The sequence below is a fragment of the Bactrocera neohumeralis genome, chromosome 4, assembly GCF_024586455.1.
Source record: "Bactrocera neohumeralis isolate Rockhampton chromosome 4, APGP_CSIRO_Bneo_wtdbg2-racon-allhic-juicebox.fasta_v2, whole genome shotgun sequence".
NCBI classification, from domain to species: Eukaryota; Metazoa; Arthropoda; class Insecta; order Diptera; family Tephritidae; genus Bactrocera; species Bactrocera neohumeralis.
Window position 1 is genome coordinate 7,158,365 of NC_065921.1, and position 27,480 is coordinate 7,185,844.

A 27,480-nucleotide genomic window follows, 5' to 3' on the forward strand; every position below is an offset into this window, starting at 1 on the left:
CGAATATTTGAGCTTATGAAAGGTGTGTGCACGGTTTGTTCTGCACAAATTGACTGACTCAGTCAGAATCCAACATTCGAAGGATGCTTGTGACCGATTATTTGACCAAATATCACATTTTAATCATTAACCACTCCCCGTATTCACCTGATATGGCACCGTGTGACTTCCAAAAATAAGAATTTTATCACTGCATGATTTTTCCATTTTGAAAAAGCACTGTGACTCGGCGACCCCTAATGGCTTGTAAGTAAAGAATTAATTGACAGATTGAAATGAAACTTCACATACGTTCAGATAAAGAGTGTACCAACAAAACAAACAAAAAAAATTGGCAAAGTAGCAACGCCTTCTCTTATCAAACGACAAAACTTATTGAACAACCCGGTATATTCAAACATTTTTGGCAGTCTAGGGTGTTCTTCGTCTTCCAAGGCAAATCACTAGTTGTAAATCAAGCAAACCCCTTCTCACACATTCGGTCAGCTAGAGCATGTCCGCCATAAATTTCCACCAAAATATATGCACTGATGTCCATTGAATTGATAATGATATGGTATGCTCTCCGATTTATGAGTCCAAATGCTGTTTTGCACTAACAAACAGATTTTGCTGAAGTTATTTATAATTTTAATGACTGTCTTCGCTTATGAGCGCTGTTGTCATTAACATATAAATAACCGCTGCATTTAATCAAGTTTTTTTCTAAAGCTATAGTCTAGCAAGTCGATCTATATATTCAGATAGTCACAGCAATCACAATTTGTCTTTTGTTGTTGCACCGCCGCACACACGCAAAGAAATAAATGATTTTATGCTGCGGCTGTGACGCTTATTTTTCATAACTCTCCGTCATATGAAATGCGAAAAGGCAACGAAGAGCAGCAAAAAATTGAAAAAAATAACAACTTATGTTGAACATGTAAATACTAGGCACAAGCTGAAGCAAAAAGTACACAGACGCACTCGAAATCATTGGAGTGTATAAAAGTCGGCGAGTGGAGTGGAAGTAAATGACTGATTACGTAATATAAAATTCAACAAAGCGCATAAATCACGCATTTTTCTGCTGGCAAGCAGAGCACGGAGAGCAAATGAGGCGCAGAGAGGGAGCGTTGTTGTACGAAAGTTGCATGGCGAAGTCGCAAACCTCAAGCAACAGAGGTGCAGGAAGAAGACGCAAACTCGCTTGTTGGATATAGACCACAGTCGCCGGCGTAGTTGTTGGTCTGCTTGCCGCATTGCCGTAACCCTTTCTTGCTGGTATTTGCTTACACAAAAATATGTAATTGTATTTATTGAAATCGCCCACGCAAACCAAATTCACTGGCTTCCAACAACACGCTGCAGCCATTAACTCCTTCGCGAACGAAATTAACACATATTTGTTGTTGCTTTTATGCCCAAATTTGCGCATTTTCACTGCCCTCACTTTGGCCCCGCACTAAACGCAAGCAAATACGTAAGAAAGTTGAAAAGCACAAGCGCGTTGGTGGCGAAAGTGCTCATAAAGAGAATGAAAAGCAAAAAGGCGTACGCCACGGCGTATACGTAATCAGGGGCAAACTTTTTCTCATAAATTCATGGCGCAGATAATTGACTAAAATTTTCAATTATACCAATGAAAAATGACAGCTACTTTGCATTAAAAAGGGTATATGCAAATAATTATGATGCAAGCGCTGGGAAAGAGTGCCAAAGCAAACAGCAACAACAAGTAATTTAAACAAAAGCGAAGTTCTAAAGTTCAATTTCAATGTCTGCACTCAAAAAGGCGCAGAAAGTCTAAAAGTATGTAAACGAAATTAATATATTGGCAACTCAACAAAGAAATCGCTGAAAATTAGGAAACGCGTGTGGCAACTTGTCTCGACTTTGGTTGAGATTTGTGTGTACAATTCGTAACTTTTGTTGTTTGTGGGCGTGTGTTTATGCCATTTTGTCGGATTTTGAATTCATTTCAGCTAAAATGAGTAAACAACAGCAAGTTATAAAATACAATAAAAACAAAACAAACAAACTGGTGTTCAAACGTGCGGAGAGTTGGTGATTTGAGTTCAAAAAACAAGATTTTTGCAGTGATTGCTGGAGTAAACAACGAGATTATTAAGTATAAGGAAAAATAGTCATTAAAATTTTTTTCCTAAATACAGGGTGTTCCAATAAGGCTGATACGGTTACTTGAAAAAAATTAGTATTTTTTGAGGAATTAAATTTTTTTATTTAGTGTGAAGTGCAATCGATACAATTAAGTTCAATTTGCTTCTTTTCTGGGACAAATTCGATGAACCCAGTTTCAATTACTTTTTCCACTCGATCAAGTCGTATGTTTTGTATAGCACGCTTAACATGGACTTATAAAGCTTAAACAGAGTCTGGTTTATTGCTAAAGATCAATGACTTCAAATATTGCTCAAGAACTGCTCTAATGGCGTTAAACCACAATTTCTTGGAGACCATTCAATGACACAATTTCTTGAAAAAATTGAATCTCCAACTTTTCTCACAATAATTCCATTGTTGCACTTGCTGTGTGGCACGTAGCCTCCTCTTGTTGGAAACAAATGTTGTCAAGATCAACTGCTTTCAACAGCGGCCATTAAAAGTTGGTTATCATCGATCCATACCGCTCTTCATTGACAGTAACAGCTGGAGACAGCTTCATTTCGAAAGATTTACAGACGGATGGTTCCACCAGGCCAAAAACCCCATCAAACTGTCAATTTAGGTGAATGTAATGATTATTCATGAATAATCTTTTCAAAGTCTTCGCACCAGAATCAACAGTTTTGTTTATTTACCTCAACACTCAGATGAAAGTGTGCCCCATCGGAGTAGAAAATTTTCTTTAAAAAAATCGATGTCGCTTTCAAGTTCTGTTCTGAGGCAAAACCAGCAAATTCACGACGTTTACGGTAGTCCAATTATTTCAGTTCTTGAGCAGGAATAATTTTATATGGATGCAAGCTCAATTCCTTTCTCAAAATCCGCCAGGTTATGGCTTGAGAGAGTCCCAATTCTTGAGAATGTCTTGGAATCGACAATTTGTGCTCTTCAGCAACACTTGGCTGTACAGCAGTAATATTTTTCTTACTTCGGGCGGCTCTTTGTCTTATTGGCATTTGAACATTATGTAAAGAAAATGTACGCTGGAAATTTTCAACAACTCGACGTGTAGCAAGCGCAGGTGGACGATTATTACGACCATAAAATGGCAAAAGCGCACGAAAAATTCCAAATGAAGGACGAATATTTTGATAATAAAATTTAATAATTTGTAAACATTGTTCTGGTGTATATAGTTAGAAATCATATCGTCCCGTAAACTATGCTTTTGATCATGCAATAATGCTCTTTAGCAAAGGGTTTGTGCATGAGCCAATTAAGATTTCTGAGTTGATACCGCTAATTTTGGACAAATTACTCAAAATGTATTTCATTTATATTTATTTGAGTTGAGGATGTAGCAACGCGCAGTATGATCTTTGCACTTTTTAAATTTTTTTTACTAATATAAGATATAGTGAAAAGAAGTCTATCAGTTTTGCTTAAGTGGAAGGTTAGGCAATATATTCACTTTTTTGTTTTATCACTTATTAAGCGCGAGATTACTTAACGACAGTATTTTTGCTTTAAAAGTAATGCAACTACCATGGAAACCATCGTCTCTTTTCTCTTGAGGCTAATTTTTCATCAGCAAACTCATTCGCCGCCAACAGAAATAGGTAGAAATACCTTAGTGCTAGGTTCGAGCTATAAAGTGGATGACTAAAAGCCTGCCAACCTATCTTTCTGAGCTTCTCGTCAGTCACTGTCATTTTATATGTGTGAATATAGCCTGCCTTTTGCCACAATTCCTCTTCCATTGGCCGAAGCTGGCGGTTTCTGAGTGATTAAGAGTTTAGGAGTGCAGCTGGTCATTGATGTCCCTGCCAATCCTATTGGCTCCCTGCTGGCTCAATTTTCATCGCCACAATTCAACCGCTCCAGAAATTGATTTCCTTTTCTAGACCTCATACTTTAGGAGATGCTGTTTTTCTCATATTTTTTTATTGGTAAGTTTCGATTTTTAGAAAATTTTTAAAGTGAGTCTCTGAGATACAGGCCTTGGGAAGACGCTCTATTACTGCACTTCCTTTTATGTAGTTAACTTTTTCTACAATTATTTTGACGGTGGCTTGTCTTGTTGCTGCCATATTGTGGGTGTGGTGCGGAAAATGCTGCCAGCTCGTGGTAATTTGTGGATATTAGTATGCTTGTAACGATAATTTGTATTAACTAAGTGTTTAAAAAAATAAAATAAAAATTTGCCAATATAAGCCAATTTATTAAATGAACTTGATTGTTACACAAGTCCTCATACCCACAAAACAACTACGTAGTATTTGGAACCTTATGGCATACAAAAAAAATTTAAAGACAAAATATTAACTAAGTGACACAAATAGTTTAGGAAACCAATATTTATGGTAAAAAATAAAATGTAAATGTTTTTGATAATTTCTTCACAATACTCCACTATTGTCCTCAGATTTATAATAGTAATTATGCTCGGAACTAAAAACTCTCGGAATGGTTCGAAAATCTACTTTGCTTCACTTGTTTAAGTGTGCATTCTCTTATATCCCTTACGCAAAATATGTACAGGGACGTTTACGGGCCGAATTTACACAAGTAATACACAGGATTTTTAATTATCTTTTGCGACTCACACCTCGGCGTTGTGGAAGATGCATACATAGATGAAAAGTAAATGAAAAAAATTGTCAAAAATTAAGGGCGTCTCAATTTTTCTTGCTTCTGCTACATTTCTTATTTACCAATTTCGCTTTCATTTCTTGTGTCCCACAGACATACTTGTACGTAAGAACAAGCACAATGCTATTTAAATTTTCCCTCGATGGCTATGTGTTTGGAATATTTAATTTTGTAACTTATTTTCGAACTTTCGGCCTGAACCGGGAACAAAATGCCCAACATTTTTCGTATGTACATAAATGCAGGCACGCACAGCCAGTCACTTGCAGGACAACAGCTCAATATAGACGCCTCGGAGATATAGTGAGGAGAGGGAGAGCGACCAGGGCGCCTGGTGGGAAGTGCCGTTAAGAGCGGATGGAACACACCGCAATGGCTAACAGCACGAAAATTGACTTAATTTCCGCTATGGCCACAATACGCGGTCTGTCGATTTTCGTACGCGTAGTTGGCAACGCAAGCACTCGCTGCCGGCCAACAGCCATCTACGAACTGCGGCGCGGCAAACACTCATCGTGTCTACCAAACAAGGGGACGCAGAGCACAGTAGCTGGCAAAAAAGTTAAGCGACTTGGTCAACTGGGCGCTAGAATTGAATTGAGTGGCACGAAGTTTCTAAAAAGGTAGAGTTCAGCAACTGATTTCGGGCGGGAGTGCGCATTTGTAATTGAACTATAAAGAAAGGAGAAAAAAACAACAGCATAAAAGACAAAAGGATGAGGACCCAGGGCGAACGAGGCGATTGCCTGCTGTCGAAGTTCCCTACATTTTGTTTACTGCTGGCGAACGACAGCAAACTATTTGAATTTTTTACTGTTTTTGTGCAGCGCGTGCCCTTAGCGGGCACTCTAATGCAGTTAGTAAAGTTTTTATTTCATAAATTATTTTCTATAATTGTTTGACTGTGCACCAAAAATTCTGCAGGAAAGACATTTTCTTGTGTGCTTGTCATTGTTTCCTTTTTAAGTCCGCTTTTCTATGTCTTTTCACGCTGCTAACTGAAATGAAATTTTTTCCGTTTGGACTTTGCAAGCGGAAAATTGGGCAATAAGTGTCTTTGAAAAGTGAAATAAAGCTCGAGAGGCAAAAGCGAAAATTTACTCAAATTAGGAATTCAAATAAAATAAGATAATTTCGACTACACTGATGCTACAATACCCCTCACCGGTGCATTCTTTACAGCAACTATGTGCATAATCGTTTTTGCCACATTCTTTGATATAAACGACCTTCAAGTCCCACTTATATAACTAGAGACGCCTGTTCGTTATGATGCCCAGAGCTCCTAGGCGTGTATAAAAGACCGTCGCATATCTACAGAGCGTATGAAGCCAATCGTCGCTGGCTTCTTAGCAAAGAATTGACGTAGTCCCACAGGAATCAGTCTAACGGCGTCAAATCGCACGATCGACAGGGCCATTTTGTGAGATAACACATTCACCAAACTTGGTTTCGAATAAATCGATTGTGACATTCGCTGTGTGGCTTCTGGCACCATCCTGTTGGAACCACATATTGTCCAAGTACATACTATCCGATTTGGGCCCAAAATATTCGGTTTCCATTGAGCGGCCTAATGACTTCGCCGACTCATAAACCGTACTTTTTTCTGGAAGCAATGGTGATTCATGGAGTACGTGTAAATTGCTGCCTGACCAATAACGCATATTTTGCTTATTGAAGAAGCCATTTAGCCAGAAATGAGCCGCATCGCTGAAAAGGATTTTTCGATGAAAATCTGTATCAATTTCAAGTGGTTGCTCAGCCCAATTCACGTACATACGACGATTTTGATGATCAAGCAGCTTCAGTTCTTGCATCAATTTGATCTTGTAAGGATGTAGGGCACGATCTCTTCGCAAAATTCGCCATAACGACGTCACAGAGATGCCCAACGCTTGAGAACGACGTACGTGTGAGAGAATGGTTTGTGTCTTCCTCAATTGATGCCTAGCGGCGGCAATATTCTCTAGACTAACGGGCACTTGCTTGTCTCACTGGCACGATAACGGTTTGTACTGTGCCTGTGGAATCAAATTCTTCCACAAGACGCTCAATTGTTGATCTGACAGGACGATTATGACGACCATAAAGTACACGTGGCGCTCTTAAAGTTCAGGCCACTGACTCCGAATGTCGATAGTAAATTTTAATAATTTCGACTCATTGTTGGAACATATATCTTTCAATGATAAAATGGCAAACTTTACTAAAAGGAAATGTAAAAACAGCGGGAAAAAATATGGACGGAAAACCCCGTTAAATCAGCTACGAACTAAAAACACTGAGAAATTCTGTTTTTTTGGCGCTCCAGTAGAGCTTTTATATACAGTTTTTTTTTGTTTTTTATAAATATTAAATCTGTAACTATATACAAACGTGTTATGGAAAAAAATTATATAAGATACCATTACATCTACATATATACATAAATCCTATTTACATCAAATTAAATAAAATATAAACTCAAATCCAGGAGAATAAATTAAATAAATAAATAAAATATATACATATATTACAATATTTGTGGCTAAGGAGCCGCCGCGGCTTTCTATTCCTGCGTCTGCTTAATTTTCAATTCAGTCAATGGTTTTCGGCGGCTGACTGAGTCGTCTCAGTTTCTTTGTGCTATCCGCACATTTTGTGGTGATTATGGTACGTACATTCTTCTTAGATAAATTCGTGTTCTGTCTAACACAATATATGATATCGGAAACCTTGTCCGGATCTAATTGTCCCTTTGGAGGACGTTGACGGCCCTTAAATGCTGGTGAGGGCTTGCCGCTGAGTGTATTTTTGGCCAGCACCTTTTCCGAGAAGACCAAACAAAGCAAACTGCGCGTGGCCGTGGACGGAGCCTCAAATGATATGAGTTTGAATTTTTCGCTGGGTACTGTTGTGCCATTCGGACCAAGCACTGTGTAATTAGAGTCGTCAGTAGAGGGAAAATTTTGTGTTTGCATAGGCGTTGAACTTGCAGCGGGTCGTGTGGGGTTAAAGATGGCTGTACCAGTGCTGGTAACGCGATTATTCTCGGCGACATTCGAAAACCGGATACCGTTGTGCACGATCGGCATCTGCATAGAGGTGGAACTTATTTCGGGTTGAGAGAAGGTAAAAACCGGTGTACTGGTGCTGGCAGTGCGATCGACTTCCATGGCATTAGAAATACCGATGCTGCTTCCAGTACTTGTAGCAACAGTTTCATAGGCAGCTACAGATCCAACGGTTTCAATGGTATTGGTCGATTGGTTGGCTTCTCCATTGTTTATGTATTTTCTGATATTACTGCTGTCAACAATATTGTTTGTGTTGTTTTGAGTGGGCATTGAAGTTGTCATAGATTGTGTGGCAGCGAAAATTGAAGTGTTGGTGCTGGAAGCGCGATTATACTCCACTCTGTTGGTACTGTTGATACCATTGGTCAAGATTGGCATTTGCATCGTTGTTGAACTTGTCACGAGTGATGTTCCTGAACTTGTAGCAACAGTTTCATATGCAGCTATGGATTGAATGCCACCCATTCCGCTGTTCGGTTGGGTTTTGACTCCGGTTATAACTGAATTTCGGATGATACTGTTGTTAGTGCAGTAATTGCCATTATAAATGATGCGAGGCGTCATGCTCTGCTCTCTGTTTGAACCAGCAGGGACAATGACACTGGGTCTACTTGTACTTGGTGCAGCATGCGTTCTATATGAGTCGCTCGTAGAGACATTTAATTGGCGCTGTTCTAATAACACATTTCTTAACGACATAGTTCTTTGGTGCTCCATGATTCTTCTACATATTTTTGCAAGTTTAATCATTTTTCCCGTATATGCATATCTAATTTTAATGATTTCTTGCGCTTCCTCGTCGAGTGCGTTTCCAGACTTCAATGGCGGTAGATACATTTCCAACCATCTGTTTAACAACTTGTCTACTTCATCCGGATCTGTGGCCTTATCGAACAATTCGACTTGACCTGCGAACTCCTCCTCAGAAATAGCCGGAAGCTGGTGGCGGTCCATAGTTTCTAGTATTAGTTTATTCAATATTTTTTGTAGTTTCTCCGTTTATTTTGCTGTCAATCTCGAGTGGCTGTGAAATTCACTGTGACCATAGTTGGCCGTGTCACCAGCTTTTATAGGCCGTTCGCAGCCAGGTAGAATGCTGCACCGGACGTCGTGCTGTTCAGGTAGTCGCGCATTTGCCCCAAGCGCTGTAATAACAAAGAAAATAGTGAATTTATTCTTCTAGTTCCGACAATCTTAAATTTTAAAATTGCTACATTAAGATGTCTTTTGCATATCCTTTATTTAATCCTGTGACACATGATATTTAGCACAGAATTATCCATTCAAAATACTCTCCGCCTTTCATTTTGAGTAATTTTCAAATTACCCAATATTTCTATTGACAAGGAACAATAAAAAAAGACAGCACTTAACTAGTTATGCCTTGAGCGAAGTACAATGTTATGGACACACCTACTTCTATATTTTGCTGACATATCCAAATATTTGTAGCATAATAATATTATTACATTCTTCGAGTGTGTTCAAGGTAAGGAATTATAGGAACTGCATAACCCTAGCATTACGTCGAAAGTAGAGGCGTTTTTTGAGGGTTTTGTTGTTTAATGACCTTGCTGACAAGAGGTGGTGCTTAAGTTCATAGAAATAGCACTTAATCCGCAGTATTGTGTATATTTATGTAAACCTTTTGTTACAACTCATATGAAAAGGTGAGTGCAGCTTAACCAGTGCCTAAAGCAGACCATATCGTTTTCGTTAAGAATTACGTTTAATGTCATAAGAGTGGGCTCTAATGTACTGAAATGGGGAGAATAACATAAAATATTTTCAAATATTTTATAATAATAGCATTTTCTAGTAACTAAGGCCTACCTAGAGTGATACAGGCTTCGAGATTCCATACAGCTTAAATATTTTGTCTCTTCCAAACTATCGCTACATCCAAGAATGGGTTTAAGCTTTCTATAAACAGCAATTATAGTAGATTATCCATATCTCGGGTTGTATAAATGTGATATGATTACACAATATGACATTAAAAAGAGGCGATTTCGTGCTAAAAATACATCTTTAACAGTTCTATGATTGCTTGACTGAGTATTATTATTTCAGCATGCGTCCAAAATGCACTTCAGCAAAGACAATTTATGCTATAGCTTAAATTTTTCGAAGAGAAAGCTAAACATTGCAGAAAAAACCTTTGGAATCATTTAAATATATAAGTTTGGATACAAAAAGGCGCTCGTCGGTCAAGCCAGTATTGACGATCTGGAAGGTTTTGCTATGAGTTTGGTAGGATCGGTAGATAGCATCGAATAAGAAGATCCTCTACTAATTCAGATACGTACTGTCAACACTGAACCGTCTGAAGGGAGCAAAAGCAGGAGAATTGTGTTCCAACGAAAGACTACTTAGATCGATAGTGGCCTGCCAGGAGCTCCGAAAGTTTAGTTGAGAGGTTCTTATGCATTCACTTTATAGTACGGTCATCGCGTCAAGTAATACCTACCTATTCTTATTAATGGTGAAGGATTTTTCTGATGAAGTATTCGCCTAAATAAAAGCTTCCGAATACCGACTGTCCACACTTTTATACTGTGATTGAAAATATGTTGAAGATATCGACGAATTATTAGTTTGTATTTTTTATTAGCAGGAAATTGGACTATACTATAACCTTTAGTTTAGTTTATACCGCATATATCGATATTAGAGTCAGCCAAATATATAAATATGTATAACGACTGAGGTTATGTCATCCATAACAAAGATAAGAAAAAAACCATAACTTCGTTTGTCATAATACCTTTCAAAAATATAAAAGTTTATAGACAAGAACTTGAGAACTTGGTCAGCAAGTTTTAAGGGGTTACATGAGTTTCCTCGAGTAACAACAAGGTATTTTTCAACTTTTTTTCTCATAAAAAAAATGAAATATTTTATTAATATTTTTTTTTGCTACAAACATACAATAACAACAAAAAAATTCTGAAATTTTTGGAAAAAATATTTGAAACACGGCCATTGTGACACCATTTCCGGTGACACCTCTTATAAATATACGTCCGCGTTGTCAAGATAAGTCCTCATGCGATATTTTAAAGTGAAAAAATACTTCTTTAAGTTAAAAAGGTAGTAGAACTTGGACGAAGATAAACTGGAAATCAGATGATTGATTTGAAAAAATGAAAATTTCAGCGAAAATATCGCGATATTTTTTTTTTTTAATTTTTTTTGTAATGGAAACAAAATCCTTCGTCCTTCATCCATGCCTTTCAGAATTGTATCTCAAAGACTTGTGTTATCTTTCATGAAAATCGGTTGAGTAGTTCTCGAGAAATCTTGCCAACCATCTTCAAAACATAGTTTCGGGGAAAATCCGTTTAAAAATGACGCACTTAGCCTAACTAGCCTCGAGTGCACAAGTTCTCAAGGCTGTATCTTCGAAACTATTACTCGGATCAACTTGAAAACTTAGGTCAAAATTCTAGAGGTGTTGTAGATTTTAATAAGACAATACAAAAAGTCGTTTTTTTAATACTTGGAGCATTTATTTCTTTAACTAAATTACATATTAAAGTCAAACAATAATTATATATTACTTAACTGTAGAACAAGAAAACTAAACATTAATACATAAATTATATAAAATACTACACTAATATAGTATAATTAGATTATATTTCCTTAACATATAATAATATCAACCGAGCTCACAACTAATTTGTCTTCAAAGTATTTCTTTTGTGTTTCATCACAACTTGTCCTTACATCCACACTTTTTTTAAACGTATTAAAACTATTAATTATACAAGTATATAATAAAAATATATAGCAAAACTCATAAATGACATAAAATGCTCTTACAAATCCAGCAATAAACTAAAATCATATATAATTCACATATAAGGCAAGAATATGGAACATAAACGTGCTCGCAACTAATCCGCCTTGAAAGTGAGTATCTTTCTCTCCCCGTTATTCTTCATCGTTTTCCTTACTCCTTCTCTTTTTTTGTAATAAACTTAATTATAAAATCACTAATTATGAATAATATAACTATCGAGTAAGAAAATTTTAAATAAATATATAATTTACCATATATGAAATATCTTATCAATAGACAAATCAAAGATCACTTGTCACAACGTATAAATCAACTAATTATATCTACATATATGTACATACATACATGTGTAACATAAACCATCTTTAGATAACATAAAATAAAATATAAAACCGATTCCTTATAAATAAATTTAACATATAATTTGTGGCTACCGAGCCACCGTGGCTTCTATTCTTGCTTCCGCTTAAGTTTTTTTATCTTCTTTGTGCTATCCGAACATTTTGCGGTGATTACGGTGCGAACATTCTTTTCAGTGAAATCTGTGCGCGATGTAATACAATGTATGACATCTGAAACTTTGTCCGGATCTAGTTGTCCCTTAAGAGGACGTTCACGACCCTTAAATGCTGGTGAGGGCTTACCGCTGAGTGTATTTCTCGCCAAGACCTCTTCCGTGAAGACCAAACAAAGCAAGCTGCGCGTGGCCACGGTCGGCTCCTTAAATGATATGTCTTGGAAAACTCTGGTGGATACCGTTGTGCCATTCGGACCAATCACTGTGTACTCACAGTCGTCAGTAGGGGGCAAATTTGGTATTTGCATAGGCAATGAACTTGTCACGGGTGGTGGGGGGTTAAATGTTGGTGCACCTGTGCTGTGTGCAGGGGGTGCTATGCCGCTAGAACTACTTGCCGCGGTTGGTGGGGGGTTAAATGTTGGTGTACCTGTGCTGTGTGCAGGGGGTGCTGTGACGCTAGAACTACTTGTAGTGGGCAAATTTGGTATTCGCATAGGCAATGAACTTGCCACGGGTGGTGGGGGGTTAAATGTTGGTGTACCTGTGCTGTGTGCAGGGGGTGCTATGACGCTGGAACTACTTGTAGTGGGCAAATTTGGTATTCGCATAGGCAATGAACTTGCCGCGGTTGGTGGGGGGTTAAATGTTGGTGTACCTGTGCTGTGTGCAGGGGGTGCTATGACGCTGGAACTACTTGTAGTGGGCAAATTTGGTATTTGCATAGGCAATGAACTTGCCGTGGTTGGTGGGGGGTTAAATGTTGGTGTACTTGTGCTGTGTGCAGGGGGTGCTGTGGCGCAGGAGCTACTTGTACTTGGTTCAGCATGCGTCGTGTTTGCGTCGCTTGCAGTGACATTTAATTGATTGGTAGAGCTTTTTTGGTCCTCCATCAATCTTCTATATCTTCTTGAAAGTTTAGTCATTATCTCCGTATGTGTAACTCTGCATTTAATAATATCTAAGGATTCCTGAGTGAGTTCACCAGGCGTCAATGCGGGTAAATATAGTCTCAACCATCTCTTTATCACATTGTCTACTTCATCCGGATCTTCGGCCTTATCACACAATTCGATTTCAGCTGCGTATTCCTCCTCAGAAAGAATCGGTAGCAGGTGGTCCATACTTTTTAACTTTATTTTATTTACTTTGTGAAAAAGCAGTTGTTCTGAAATTCACAGTGAGCAGAGTTCAGAAAAATAAGCTCAGAGAGTGGTCCACAGGTAGATTGTTGTACGTGACGACGTGGTGTATCAGTTATCCACCTCAAGCGCTGCAGAAATAAAGAAAATAGTAAATTTGTTGTTGTGGCTCCGACAATCTTAAATTTGAAGGTTGCTACATTGAAATGTCTTTTGTATATCCTGTAGCTTTTATCCTGTGACACACCCATGACATTTAATACAGGATTCTGTATTGAAATTACTCTCCGCCTCTCTTTTTGAGTAATTGTGAAGTTATCCCATCCTTCCATTGACAAAGAACAATAAAAAAAGACGGCACTTAACTAGTTATTCCTTCAGCGAAGTACAATGTTACGGACACACCTACTTATGTACATATTTCGTTGACATATTCAAATATTATGAGCATAACAATAATATTGTATTCTTCGCATTAAATCAAGATAAGGAATTATAGCAACTGCATAACCCTAGCATTACGTCGAAAATTGAGGCGTTTTTCGAGAGTTTTGTTGTTTAATGACCTTGTTGACAAGAGGTGGTGCTTAAGTTCATAGAAATTGCATTTAATCCACAGTATTGTGTATATTTATGTATATATTTATGTAAACCTTTTCCTACAACACATATGAGTAAGGATTACGGCATGACCAGTGCTTAAAGGAGATCTTTAAAACCCTTTTATGTGAGAATGATATTTTCATTTCAAAAGGGTGTGTCCTAAAACACTGAAATGGGAAGAATCCTACAGAATATACTAAAATAATATTTATAATAATATCAATTTCTAGTAACTATCCTACAATAAACTGTTGATGGGACAGTTTATTTGTCAGCAGACAGCTACCTGACACAAGAGACCTACGACTCATAATCATACAACACATAATCCTTGCTACATATTTGCATATGTGAGAATGACATTGCTGGATGCTTTAGTACTGCCACCACTGTCAGTCAAATGAACAGTAAAATGACTGTCAATGTATAGAGTTTTTCTAAAAGTAAATTTTGTGTACACCAAAAGGAGATAGCACACATAAGAGTTTGGAGAAGTTGTCAAATATCTATATCTTGCCATAAATCAAAACTGTTACATGATTCTATAAAAAAACGAATTGAGCTTTGTATTACAAATATGAAAACATTTTTTGAAAGAGAGGATTTTTCAACTAAAATATACGTAAGTTATAAAAGTTTCAAATAAAAATACATTGTTTGCAAATTTTCGTTGTTATTTAAGCATTTTTGAATTCTGAAGTATCCATGAATCCAAAAAAGTTGCAGGCAACGATTAGGAAAGTTTGTTCATAATTAATTCCATATATTGTTGCAATCCTTTTTTAAATACATTTTACATGTTACTTTAATTAAAACTTATAAATTTATTAAAAAATAAAACTTTTTTTTGCGTGATAGATTTATAGTCATAACTGACAAGCTTGGTAGCTTTTCAGTCATTATGTACAAATTTCAGCATTGATGGATTTATGGTCAGCAGTGACTCAGAAAAATGCATGTGTATCAGCAGAATGTTTGAAAATTAAAAAAAAAAACGATTTTTTGTTTTTTGTGATGAAGAATTTTTTCTATTACAACTTATTTTTTAAGCAATTAAATGGCAAAAATTGACCGAAAAATGAGATTTTTCGTTTAATGTGACAACATGAGATTTCTATATGTACTAATGGCATATTTTTGGTTTTTTATTTTAAGATGAACCAATAATAAGTTATGCTGTCCACGACGATATCATTTTTTTTCTGAGATGCTCAGGGAGATGAGGTCTCAACGGCTGAATTTTCAATATTTTTATATCAAAATTTCAGGAAACATTGTTCAAATATGTTGCTTTGATATGCCATATTGTATTTTAGAAATATATGTATGATTCTTTATATTAAAAAAAAAAAAATTGTAAAAATACCTCTTTTTTGTAACTCTGAAACCCACATAACCCCTAAAGAAAATTATGGAAATTTTGTTCTGCGCGTTAGTAAAACTTTTTCAGTTGTGTCTGTCAAATTGCTGGTCAGATTACTTACACTGTTCTTGTAGGGGAAGGCCTAGGTAGAGCGATATAGTCTATATGATTAACAGCTGTTAAAAAAAATCTAATATTTTTGTAGTATGTGGCTTTATTAAGCTGTCTCGGCGATATGGTATAATTGAAACCAACTGCTAATCTTTGTCTAATTTCATAAAGGTATCTTTTCAAATAAAAACGCTTACAAGGTCTTGAAGTGTAACAGTAAAAAAGAAAAGATATTTACTTTGTTCGGCTCCAGCTGAGCATTTATTTTATTCCTTTTATTAAATCACATTTTAAAGAATTACACATAATATAATTATAGAGTAAGAAAATTAAACATAAATTTATAAAATACTACATTAATATAGTATACTTAGATCATACTTCTTTCATGTATATAATGATAATACATAATATATAATAATATCAATCGAGCTCTTAACAAATTTTTCTTAAAATTATTTTCTTTTTTTCTTAACTTTTCTTCGTACTCACAAACTTTTTATTAAAATATGTATTCAAATCATTAATAATATATTTTAAAAATATACAGCAGACAGCATAAATTACATAGAATACTCTTACAAATACTACAATAAACATAAATCATATATAACTCACATATCGGAATATGGAACCTAATCCTGCTCAGACTTATCCTGCTTGAAAGTAATTATCCTCCTCTGTTCGTTATTCTTCTTCGTTTTCCTTACCCTTTCTCATTTTTGTAATAACTTAAATTTTAAAATCACTAATTATAAATAATATAATTATCGGGTAAGTAAATGTTACATAAATATATAAAATACCATATATAAAATATCATATCAAGAGACAAATCTTATATAACTCACAAGTCATAATATATAAATCAAGCGTACAACTAATTTTCGCTAATAGTATTCTCTACATGCTTCCCCCTCATTTTGCTTTGTTTATTACTTCATTAATTATAAATAGTATAATTATAACTTAAAAATTTAACTTAGATATATAAATTATATATAAACTGTAGCAATATACTTCTTACATCATATTCTTCCTCATTTAATAAAAATATTAAAGCAGCAATCAATTTCACAACTAAATTTCTTTGAAAGTAATTTTTCTTCTTAATTTCCTGCTTCTTCTTCATTTCTTCTAATTTTGCGATTCAGAAATCTTACTGAGTCGTCTAAGTGTCTTTGCGCTATCCGCGCATTTTGTGGTAATTGTGCAGCGAACGTCATGTTCGGTGAAATTTGTGCGCGATGTAATACAATGTATGACATCCGCAACCTTGTTCGGATTCAATAGACCTTTAGGAGGACGTCCACGTTTCCTAATTGCTGACGGGGGCTTGCCGGTGAGTGTATTTTTCGCCAGAACCTCTTCCGAGAATACCAAACAGAGCAAGTTGCGTGTGGCCGTGCCCGGCGAACTGAATGATAAGGTATTGAAGTCTGTAGTTAGTACTATTGTACCATTCGGACCGATCACAGTATAGCCAATATTGTTGGTAGCTTGGGGCAAGGCTGGAACTCGCATGGGTGTTGAAGTTGTTGCCTGCATTGAGGAGGTAAATTTTGGTAAACGCGCATGGGGAGAACGATTATTTTTCGTGATAACACTACTTCTGGTAGTAACGCTATCATAAATAATGCGACGCGACACCATTTTCTTGCTGTTTGACCAACGTGTGGGTGTTGTTGGGAAAGTTGGATTACTTGCAATTGGCCTAATTGGGCTGATTGGGCTAATTGGTCCAGCACTGCTTGACACGCGAGGCCTAGTAGGGTTGCTTGATGATGCTGCACTGCTTGACACGCGAGGCGGTGTTGTGGAAGCGAGACTGCTTGGAGAAGCCGAATAACCGCTGTCGGTTGTTGAAGATACATCATCATTATCAAAGTTTGTTTCCGGGTGCAAGAGCTCATACTGATTTAAAACAGCAGCCATTCTCTCCGCTACCTCATATTTTGCTATAATAGCCGCCTGAACTGCTGCGTTGAGTTTTCCAAGCTCTAACTTCGGATAATCCTCCAACCATCTGTTTATCAATCCTCTCATTTGTCTGGGATCCTTGATATTTCGAATCATCTCGTTTTCAGCTGCTATTTGAGCCTTAGTTATAGTAGGAACCATGATTTTATATTAGTATTTTCTTGGTATCTATTGAGTTCTCTCTGTGGTGTATTTGTTGTCAATCTCTCATGGATATGAAATTTTATAAGTCGTACTAAAGGTGAGTAAAATACTGTTGTGCCGTGCAGGTAATCGTTAATTCGCCTCCAGCGCTGTAATTCCAAAGAAAATTGTGTATTAATTGTTTGACCTTGAAACCAATGTGTTCGTATCGGTTTGTTGTATTGAGAAATGTCTTTAGTTGTAAAATACTTTGTTACATTTAATACTTATAAAGCTTCGCCATTCAGGAGTTCGTAAAATTGATCGAACAATAGCAAAAGGAATAGTCAATTTTTGTTTTTGTTATTTAGATAATTGCTTAGCTCAGTTTTCGAAAAAGAATGATTGATTGATGATTGCTCGATCTCCAATTATAGAATCGGGTTTACAGTAATTTTTGGGTATTAAATCTACCTAGGCAATAGCTTACTTCTCTATCGTGTGTTGTTGTTCAACTATAAGATTTATGGCTTTTGCGTTTTCTTATAGAAATCAAATTTCGAAATCTCGAAAACTCTCCAGCTTTTGAGCTGAGCTACCTCCAATAACGCTTCATTAACTTTTACTTCGATAAAGCTAACTTCAACAGAAGCTAACGTCAGCTTACTAGAAATTTACTAATTTTACAATTTTAATTGGAAAATACCATAAGAAAAATAAAAGAAGTTGATTTCTTTACCTTTATCTTTACCTTTATCTATATCTTTGTCTTTATCTTTATCTTTATCTTTATCTTTATCTTTATCTTTATCTTTATCTTTATCTTTATCTTTATCTTTATCTTTATCTTTATCTTTATCTTTATCTTTATCTTTATCTTTATCTTTATCTTTATCTTTATCTTTATCTTTATCTTTATCTTTATCTTTATCTTTATCTTTATCTTTATCTTTATCTTTATCTTTATCTTTATCTTTATCTTATATCGATATCTTTGTCTTGGTCTTTATCTCAAACTCTATCTTTGACAAACGAAACCTATAAATTTTTTGTCGGGCTTACAATGACGTCTTTTGCATAATTTATGTAAGGATTTAAAGAAATTTACTATAAAGCAGAGCACGAAAATCGTTTTTGTTTAAAATATATAATTATAGAGTATAAAGTGTTTACATGCAATAAATTTTCATTATAAATAATGTTACAACTTAAAAATTAGAAGGGAGTTTGTCATGTGATCATTTCTCTTCATTCTTCGTTTCGATCAATCGGTCGTGGTGCCTTATTGAGGTGCCTATACTTCTTTCCGACATCCGAACATTTAGTGGTGATTACGTTCCGGACTGTAAGTTTGGACGTATCTATGCGGGACAAAACACAATATTCGATGTCCGCAACCTTTTCCGGATTCAATGGAATCTTAGGAGGACGTTCACGGCCCACAAATGCTGGTGATGGCTTGCCGCTAAGTGTACTTTTCGCTAGGATCTCTTCCGTGAAAACCAAACATAGCAACTTACGTGTGGTAATACCTGCTGCCGTAAAAGATAGTTCTTTAAATTTTTTGCTGGGTACTCTTGTACCATTCGGACCGATCACTGTGTAGATATCGCCGTTGGCAATAGTGGGCAAGCCGGTCCTTCTTCGTATAGGCACTGTTATGCCCCGTTGTCCTGTGTTAGTTTCTCCACTCACTTCTATTAGCACACGCTTTTGTGGATTCCCGACACGAGGCGACGTGCTCCTTCTACTTGACCGACGAAGAGGTGTTGTTGTTGAGCTGGAACTGCTTGTACTTGGCTCAACATGCATTGTGTGTGAGTCGCCATTAGAAGTCGTCATATTCGTAGTTGGTTCACTTGTAGAGGAGTCTGCATTATTTGACACATTCTTTTCATCAAATATTTCCTCCAATAAAGTATTTCTTTTTTTCGCGTTGCTGATGACACTGAAAGCTTTCTCCACAAATACCTTAAGCTCTCGTCTCTCCTCATTTTGCTGTATATTAGAATTTATACTATGCCGTGTTTTCGGCCGCTCTGGTGTTTCGGGGAAGTCGGAAAGATTTTTATTCAGTTTAGGATTTGGCAGTCCTTGTTTTCGCCTGACGGCACGTTCCTTTAATGTTTCATGCATTTTCCTAGCTAAAATATATTTTGCTCTAAGCGCCTCTTGAGTTGCCGGGTTGAATTTGGTAAGTTCTGACTTCGTAAGATTCTGATACTCTACCAACCATCTGTTTATTAGTGGTTTGAGCTCTTCGGGCTCTTCCGCATTCATAATCATCTCATTTTCGTATTTAATTTGAGCCTTAGAAAGTATCGGGTGCGTATCTATACCTGGTACACTTCGCGAAGGCTTTGTTCTAGTTATCCAGTTCAAAAGGTCTTCCATTTAAATATCTAAGTTCAGAGAGTGGACCACTGATAGAATATTTGTTCAGAAGTCGTGTATTCACCTTAGTTGCTGTAATATCAAAGAAAACAGTGCATCAATAGCTTTTATCCGAGGGCTTAGCAATCGAGGGTATATTAAGTTTCCGACAAAACTTTCTTATAAAATTTGTATGTAAATGGACAGCGTAACGATCTTAGTCGATTTAGCCACCTCCGTCTTTCTGTCCGTTAGTCTGACTGTGTATACGGGAATTGATATGGAATTTTGCGCAAGTCCTTTTCTTCCCAATAAGCTGCTTATTTGTCGGAATCGCTTAGATGGGACTGCCATACACACTGATCGTTCAAAAAAAGAAAGCCGTTTAAGGAAAACTTTTTTTAGTTTACAGGATAGCTTCACGAAATTTGATATAGGTTATTATCCAAGGCAACGCTTCAATCTCAGAACCAACACTTTTTTTCCACTGATATCACTTTTATATTAATTTAAGGGAAATTTCGAGTTTCATTACGGTTTTTTGGTTGCATAATACGAAATCCAGCAAAACTAGATTTCCAGAAATTTTTTTCAAGCCACCATTCTGGAGATTTCGATGTGAAAAATGCATTGCGCTCTGGTCGACCTATCGTTGAAAAAGTCTATGAAATTATGGAAAAGATTGACATTGACATAGGCAGCCACGACATCGCTAAGGAACTCAATATTCATCATCAAACGGTTTTGGACCTTTAACAAAAAGCTGGCTACAAAAAGAAGTTCGATGCTTGGGTACCACATGAATTGTCTATGAAAAATTCAATGGACCGCATTAACATCTGCGATTCTTTGCTGAAACAAAATGAAATCGAACCATTTCTGAAGCGAATAGTAACAGGAGACGAAATGTGGATCGAATACGATAATAATGTGCGAAAAATATCATGGTCCAACCCTGGTGAAACTCATCAAATGGTCGCAAAGCCAGATTTTTTGGGATTGGAAAGGAATTATCCACTATGAACTGATCCAGCCTGGTCGAAAGATTGACTCTATATTTTACTGTCAATAACTGATAAGTTTGAAGCAAGCAATCAAAAAAAAAAACGGCCAAAAGACGAAAAGACTTTTTCGACTACCCAATATTTGAGCCGAACTCATTTTTTTTTCTTTTTTTTATGAGTACGCATTTTCGAGGATGAAACATCCTCCAAGTTTTTACCTTGTGGAGTTAAAGCAATTACTTAAAAATTCGAAAATTCTCTAAAATTACAAACAAAACACTTCTGTGCTGGGGTTCGGCAAGTGCCGCCGCTCAATACCAATGTTATCGGCTATTAAATGTCATTAACACAAACAAACAATATTAAACATTGGCGTATTTCCTTTGCTTTAGGCAACTGTACAGACACATATCCGTTAGGAGGAGCCGCCACACAAGCACTTAAGCATTTAACGTTATGCCATTAGAAACACACACCGCCATTACAAAACCGTTTATTGCCGAGTACATGCAGATGTTTAGCTATCTACATTGGATGCCAGTTGTCAGTTTGTATGTTAGCTGACGCTATTTATGCTATGTTGCAAATAAAAACCCACCACAGTCCATTAAAATTTCCTTCAACTGCCACTGTGGAAGCTTCACTTGCCTGCATTGCTGACGACGCACGACGCGGCGGCGAGGACGTCAGCGCTTTTATTTGATTTCATATAAAAGCATAAACGGATGGCATAAAAGAAATAAATGTGTGTTAGTATGTATGCACAAATACCGACGCGATTGCATTGCGAGCGCTGCTTGTATGTCGGTGTATATATAAATATCAGAAACGCGGTTAGATAACCTTACAAACACACACATTTCAATATATTGCGAATACCGGTCCACTTTCGCACTGACAATATCTTCTATACATACATTTTCAGTAAGTGGCAACACACACATACACACATGCATTTGTAAATCCATCATGCCTACGCATTTAGCTATTTATTTGTGTTGTTGTTATTATTGCAATTGCTGGCTTTCATTCCAGCTCAATCCAAACTAAGCCCAACATAATGTCGGTTGCTACGCCGCCTTTCAGCTTGACATTTATGAATGCGCGTCTCAGTTGTTCGGCGCTGAGCGCTCGCAGTCGAGCAGGCGCACAGACAAATGCTCGTGCAGGTGTATGCGAGATTTGTTTTCAATGCTTGCGCATATGTAGTTTCTTCTAAACGCAATGAAAGCTTCACTTTCAAAGCTATTTGTGTCTACAGACGCTCTGGAAGGCTTAAATCCTTCTGCTTTAAAGTTTACTGGAAACTCTTTTGAAAGAAAAATGTTTAATGAATTTTCATATAATAAAAAGTCCACTAAGTCCTTCTAGTAAGAACTTGTAAGTAGAAATTTTATGTCACGTTATTATGAAATTTACACTTTAAGAGCGACTTAGGTCTTATATTATTTACTAGTAATGTCATCTGATCGGTTTCAAAGCTCAAATTTACAGACGATTGTTTAAAGTTGTCAAAAAAGTTTATTTTAGTGCAAACATAAATAGAATTGTGATTTTTCTATCTTTAATAAAGACTTTTATCTTTTATTTTGTATAGTTTCTCGTTGACGATTTAGCTATAGCTAAGATTATACTACAGTCATGTATACCAAATTTTATTCCTTTTAAAACAAGTACATATGTGGTTTAATTGACTATTATATATATATTCTAGTCCTTAGCATTTAAGTCATTTATTGCAGAAATCTTCAACTATAGGATTTAGTTTTAGTGCCACATCTTTTCAATCTTCCTCACAGAAAATTCCTGCAATCCCTTGAAAATTTATAATAAATCGTTCATGTTTAGAGCTTTACTGAGAGCAGTATTCATCGCTGATTCGCTGATTCAAAGAAAAGCTTACTGAGCAGTCAATACTATATAATATTATTAGGGGTATCAAGATTGACGAGAGTTGGAGAGATACTTGACGTCATAACCATTTATCATTGCATAGAAGGTGGCTTGACAGAATCACGAAAATATGTACAATGTCAAAGCCTTTGGACAAAACTGATGTCCATGTTGCCTGAAAACATGCCCCATAGAAAAAATCATCATGAGCTCACATTTTTGTTGGCCATTGGACTCTTTACTACTATAATAGATTCATAAATTGCCCTCAAACTTTTACCGAAAAGGAAGCTATATACAAGTCTCAAACATATTATTCTGCAGATTCGATTTTTTGAGAATTTTCATCATTTCTTGGATTATGTCTTCTGGAGGTCTGTTGTTATTTAGCGATTGAATTCCTAGAATTTTAAGTAGAATAATACAAAGTAAATCCAATTAATTTTCTACTTAGCGTTGCGACCATAGTGTATGAAATACTTATTCTCTGCCACCAACTACTACTTATGAGTATCATTGAAAACTGGCGCTGACCTAATGCCGGGGGAGCTTCTCATTTAAGTCGTGAAGTGATTCCTCTAGTCAGAAATACAATTATAGATTTGATATCTGGAATGGGTAGTGGCATAGTGGCTACCCAAACTGACTGACTAGCTGATGGGAAATCCAATAATTGAAGGTGTCACAAGTATAAAATCTAGTATACACCTTATTGTGAATCGGAAAGTTATTTCCGTTGATATTCTTCGAGTTCCCTATAAATTAGTATCAAGATCTACAAATTTTCTAAATATACTCTATGATATTCACACAAAATAGAAAGTTTTAATGAAATTCACATTGATGCATTCAAGCGAGTATGTGCGGTTTTGACTTTTATTGGCTTCAAAATCTGCACCTAACATCTGAACGATGTGGCAGAAACTGGTTACCAAGATCTTTTGAATCTACCCACCGAAGTACAATCTTTTTGTGAGGTTATTTGAAAAGCAAAGTCTACAACCGAGATTGTTGAACTACTGACGACCACAAGGCAAACTTTCATGGTGAAATCGGTCCGAGATGGTCGCAAAATAATGAAGAAGCAAAATTTCACTGTGTTCACCTGATAAATAAAGGCGCCCAATATTTCATTAGTATTCGAAAATAGTTAAAAGATAAGGTCTAATGAAAAAAATTCTCCTTTTTTCGAATGATGGCTTTAGTTAATTGTAAACTGCGCGGAATGATTGCGATTGGGTTGTTACGCTTTATGGCATTAGAAAGATCAGATCTCCTAATCCTCTGAAAGATCTCCTACTCCTCAGACAGTTTTGTGATTTTTTCAATCAACGTTGTAATTATGTCGAAAGTATTGGTTAAATAATGGAAAGCGTATAATAAATGTATGCAAATTGTTGGTCAAGTTCGTTGAATTTAAGTATAAAGTAAGTAACGGTATAATTAATTGAATGTGTAACGGGAAATTCCAATACTGAAATATTGCCAGTAATTTCAATGAAAAGATCGCTCGGAATTTCTTAATTAATGCATCTCATATAAAACGAAAATATATTTGGGAAGCTAACTAAAAGCCATCACCAAAATTTGCAGAATAAATGAGTCAATTCGACAACTATTTACAGCAATTTTTACATTAAGGAAATACTGTTCGATATTCCAAGATATTGGCGTTTATTGCTATAGTTATCTGTGTTATTGGTTCTATAATTGTAATTGACAATTTCGGAATTGTATATTTACTTAGGTCAAGCATTCTTGCCACACAAAATATTTACTTCTTCAAAATATACACGCAGGTTACATTATCTAGGTAACGTATCTTTCCTACTGTAAAATAGGCCATAATAGAAAAATTCGTGATGGGTACAGTTGTAGCTGTTCAATACAAACTACCGGTGCTTAATCTACTGCATAGCGGAGAGCAAAAATAATAAAAAATTCTAATTAAAAGAACAGTTAGTTTAGTGGTTTTCAGCATGTTTTCATAATATCTGCTGAAGACCCTAAAAATAATTAAAATTTCTTCCTCACAGCATTTAATGCCATTTTCATTTTCAAGTACAAAATTTCTCTTAACACACTTTTGTAAAGAAAGGCGGAAGTATTGTTAGATATTGCTATTGTTTTAGATGATTACAACCAACTAATCTTTGTACATACAGAGCAGTTATTCCAAATACTATTTGATATGAGTAAGTTATATGCAACTTTCAGCTACTAAATTATTACTGATCCATAGTACAGACAGTTTAAAAAAAGCAAAAAAAAACTAAAATTATTATCTCTTATTTTTAGCAAACGTATTTTTTTAGTCAGGATTGTGATGTCGCACTTACCTCAATAAGCTCCTATCTAAATTATTTTTAATGAATGTTTTTTGTAATATTTAGTTTATAATATTTGTTTTTCTTTAAAAACACATAGACAATAGTGAAATTAAAAGTTTTAAAATTTTTGACGAAAATTTTCACAAATACACAATTAAACGTGGACAGATGGTGGGTGTGGTTAAGTAAACCGATCACGAGAGACTGCACATGACAAAGCTAAGATTTAACGGAGGAAAACATGGGAAGAAGAAAAAACGAAGTGCAAGAATTGCAAAAGTGCATAAAAAACGGTTCCTGCTAAACAACAAAAACAATGTGAACAAACAAACTTACTAAATGTCGATAAAACAGTTTTGGCAGACAAAATATGTATTATATGAAGTGAAAGTTTTTATTGCCTTCAATAGAAAATTTTTCACAAAATAATTTATTTGTCGTTTACTCTCGTTACAAATTAATTGACTATTACGAGATAAAATCTTTTATAAAATAAAAATAATAGAAACAAAACAGGGGTTACAAAAAACTTTTCGTATTTTTTTTTTATTTTTTCATTGTTATACTCAATGTAGCAAGAAGTTTTCTATAACAGAAAAAATTATAAAACATACTTTTTAAAATAAAAGAAAATACTTGTACCGCCAACTTAAATCTATCTGTCTATCTATAAACTTATAAATTTTGAACATGATAGAGTGCCATTTCATTTTGAAGTTTCAAAAGTAATAACTTTCGACTTTCAATTAAAGCAAGAACACTTAAAAATATCTGAAAAGTTTGGAAAAACTTTTATTTACCACAAAAAGATACTTTTTTGACTTTCATACACACAAATTGAGGCATATGGCAATCATATTAAAAGAAATTTCGATAACTGCTTAGGCTGAGCGCACACTGAAACTGAAAGCTTTCGTTAAAACTAGTGAGGCGAACGTAAATAATATTATAAATTAATGACTAAAGCATAATAAACATTTAGAAACTTGTAAATATTACTGCGATCTTAGCTACTGTTTGTTAGCTTGCTTGGACTCTCTGTGTTTTTAGCCTTAGCCAGGAATACAAGAGTGAAGTACAAACATGTTTTGGTAGACTATGAGTTGTGTAAATGAAATTGTAAATAAAACTCAAACTAATTAATTATTTATCAATATTTATTTTGTTGCCTTCAAAGTAATCCCCATTTGGAGTAATATACTTATGCCAACGATTTTTCAATTCTCGAAACACTTTTCATAAGCAGTTTTTGGGATGGCCATCAGCTCCTTGAGCGACTTTTGTTTTATCACTTCGATGGACTGAAAATGGGTTCCACGGAGCGTCCATTTCAGTTTGGGAAAGAAGAAGAAATCACACGGAGCCAAATCTGACGAATACGGTGGAATATCGTGGCTCAATGCGATGGTGAATTATCATCGTGTAAAATCGTAAAATCTATGATTTATTCTTCCACAATTCTGGCCGTTTTCGATGAATGTTCTCACGCAAACGCCTCAATACGCTGAAATAGAACTCCTTATTGAAATTCATGATGCACCAAACCACGGATATCGAAAAAAATGCTTTTTGAGTAGCTTTGGCGTGCTTTCTTTGGTTTCGGCTCGTTTTTTCCCCTCCATGCCGATGACTGTCGACTTGTTTGCATTCAAACTCATAAGCCCATGTCACATTGGCAGTTACAATGAATGATGATGGACATCTCACGAGTCCTGTTGAGCTCTCTTGCCTTCTCTCTAACACTTTTTTGACGGTTTTCAAGCATTATATCCTTCATTTTTTTTTAAATATTTTCATCAGTTGAAGAGATAGAAGGTAGTCCCGAACGAGGCACGTCTTCAATAATATCTCGACCGTATTTGAAGGCTTTGCACCACTCGTAGGCGTTTGTTTCTGATAAAACTGAATCACCGTAAACATTTTTCAGCATTCACAATCACAAATCGTGTTAGCAATACAAAATTCGAGACAAATTCTTTGTTCGATAATTTTATGCATTGCAAAAATCGCAACGCACTACTGAGGTGTAGCGACTTAAGCAGTTGCTGTAAACAAACTGGTTGACAGATGGCGCTCATGTTTGGCATGGTAATAAAGGATAGTCCGACTAACTTAGAATTTTTGAAATATCATTAACCCGTTGTGTGCTCTTTTGTTACACAGTATATACTTCATAAGGTCTCTGAAGTGTTTTTCTGGAGTTTACACACTTAATATACCCTGTTCAGCGTAAAAACAGTTATATTTTAGAGTCACTGAAGTCCTAGTTACATAAAAGACACTAATATTTTTTGTCAGAAATTTTCTTATTCCATATTAATTTACATTTATGTTAATAAAAAAAAATTGTTTCTACCTTACCATCTAGCAATTACATATAAAATTTACATGAAATTAAACTCTTTCTTATATAAAA

General features: G+C 35.7%; 3 protein-coding genes across 5 annotated transcripts in view; 1 reads left to right on the top strand and 2 right to left on the bottom strand.

Annotated features, from left to right (window-relative positions):
- Nucleotides 1-27,480, top strand: part of LOC126756878 (uncharacterized) — a 349,030-nt gene that overhangs the window by 158,509 nt on the left and 163,041 nt on the right.
- Nucleotides 7,280-25,289, bottom strand: LOC126756898 (uncharacterized). The gene is made up of 2 exons (XM_050470392.1): nt 25,074-25,289; nt 7,280-8,962 (listed from the first exon to the last, which is right to left on the bottom strand). The coding sequence occupies exon 2, from the start codon at nt 8,769-8,771 to the stop codon at nt 7,338-7,340; it is 1,434 nt and encodes a 477-aa protein (XP_050326349.1). The 5' UTR covers nt 8,772-8,962; nt 25,074-25,289; the 3' UTR covers nt 7,280-7,337.
- LOC126756907 (uncharacterized) lies at nt 11,402-13,514 on the bottom strand. Of its 3 annotated transcripts, none has more exons than XM_050470409.1 (2): nt 12,801-13,514; nt 11,402-12,497 (listed from the first exon to the last, which is right to left on the bottom strand). In XM_050470409.1, the coding sequence occupies exons 1-2, from the start codon at nt 13,264-13,266 to the stop codon at nt 12,076-12,078; spliced, it is 888 nt and encodes a 295-aa protein (XP_050326366.1). In that variant the 5' UTR covers nt 13,267-13,514; the 3' UTR covers nt 11,402-12,075. The 3 variants fall into 3 exon arrangements, with proteins under 3 accessions (XP_050326366.1, XP_050326364.1, XP_050326365.1); XM_050470407.1 differs by having other exon boundaries at nt 11,403-12,497; nt 12,573-13,513; XM_050470408.1 differs by having other exon boundaries at nt 11,403-12,497; nt 12,687-13,512.

Coding starts and splice junctions, on each gene's coding strand:
- LOC126756898 (XM_050470392.1), bottom strand. CDS start 8,771: ATGGACCGCCACCAGCTTCCGGCTATTTCTGAGGAGGAGTTCGCAGGT.
- LOC126756907 (XM_050470407.1), bottom strand. CDS start 13,266: ATGGACCACCTGCTACCGATTCTTTCTGAGGAGGAATACGCAGCTGAA. Junction 12,498..12,572: donor ACCCCCTGCACACAGCACAG/GTACACCAACAT, acceptor CACACAGCACAG/GTGCACCAACATTTAACCCC.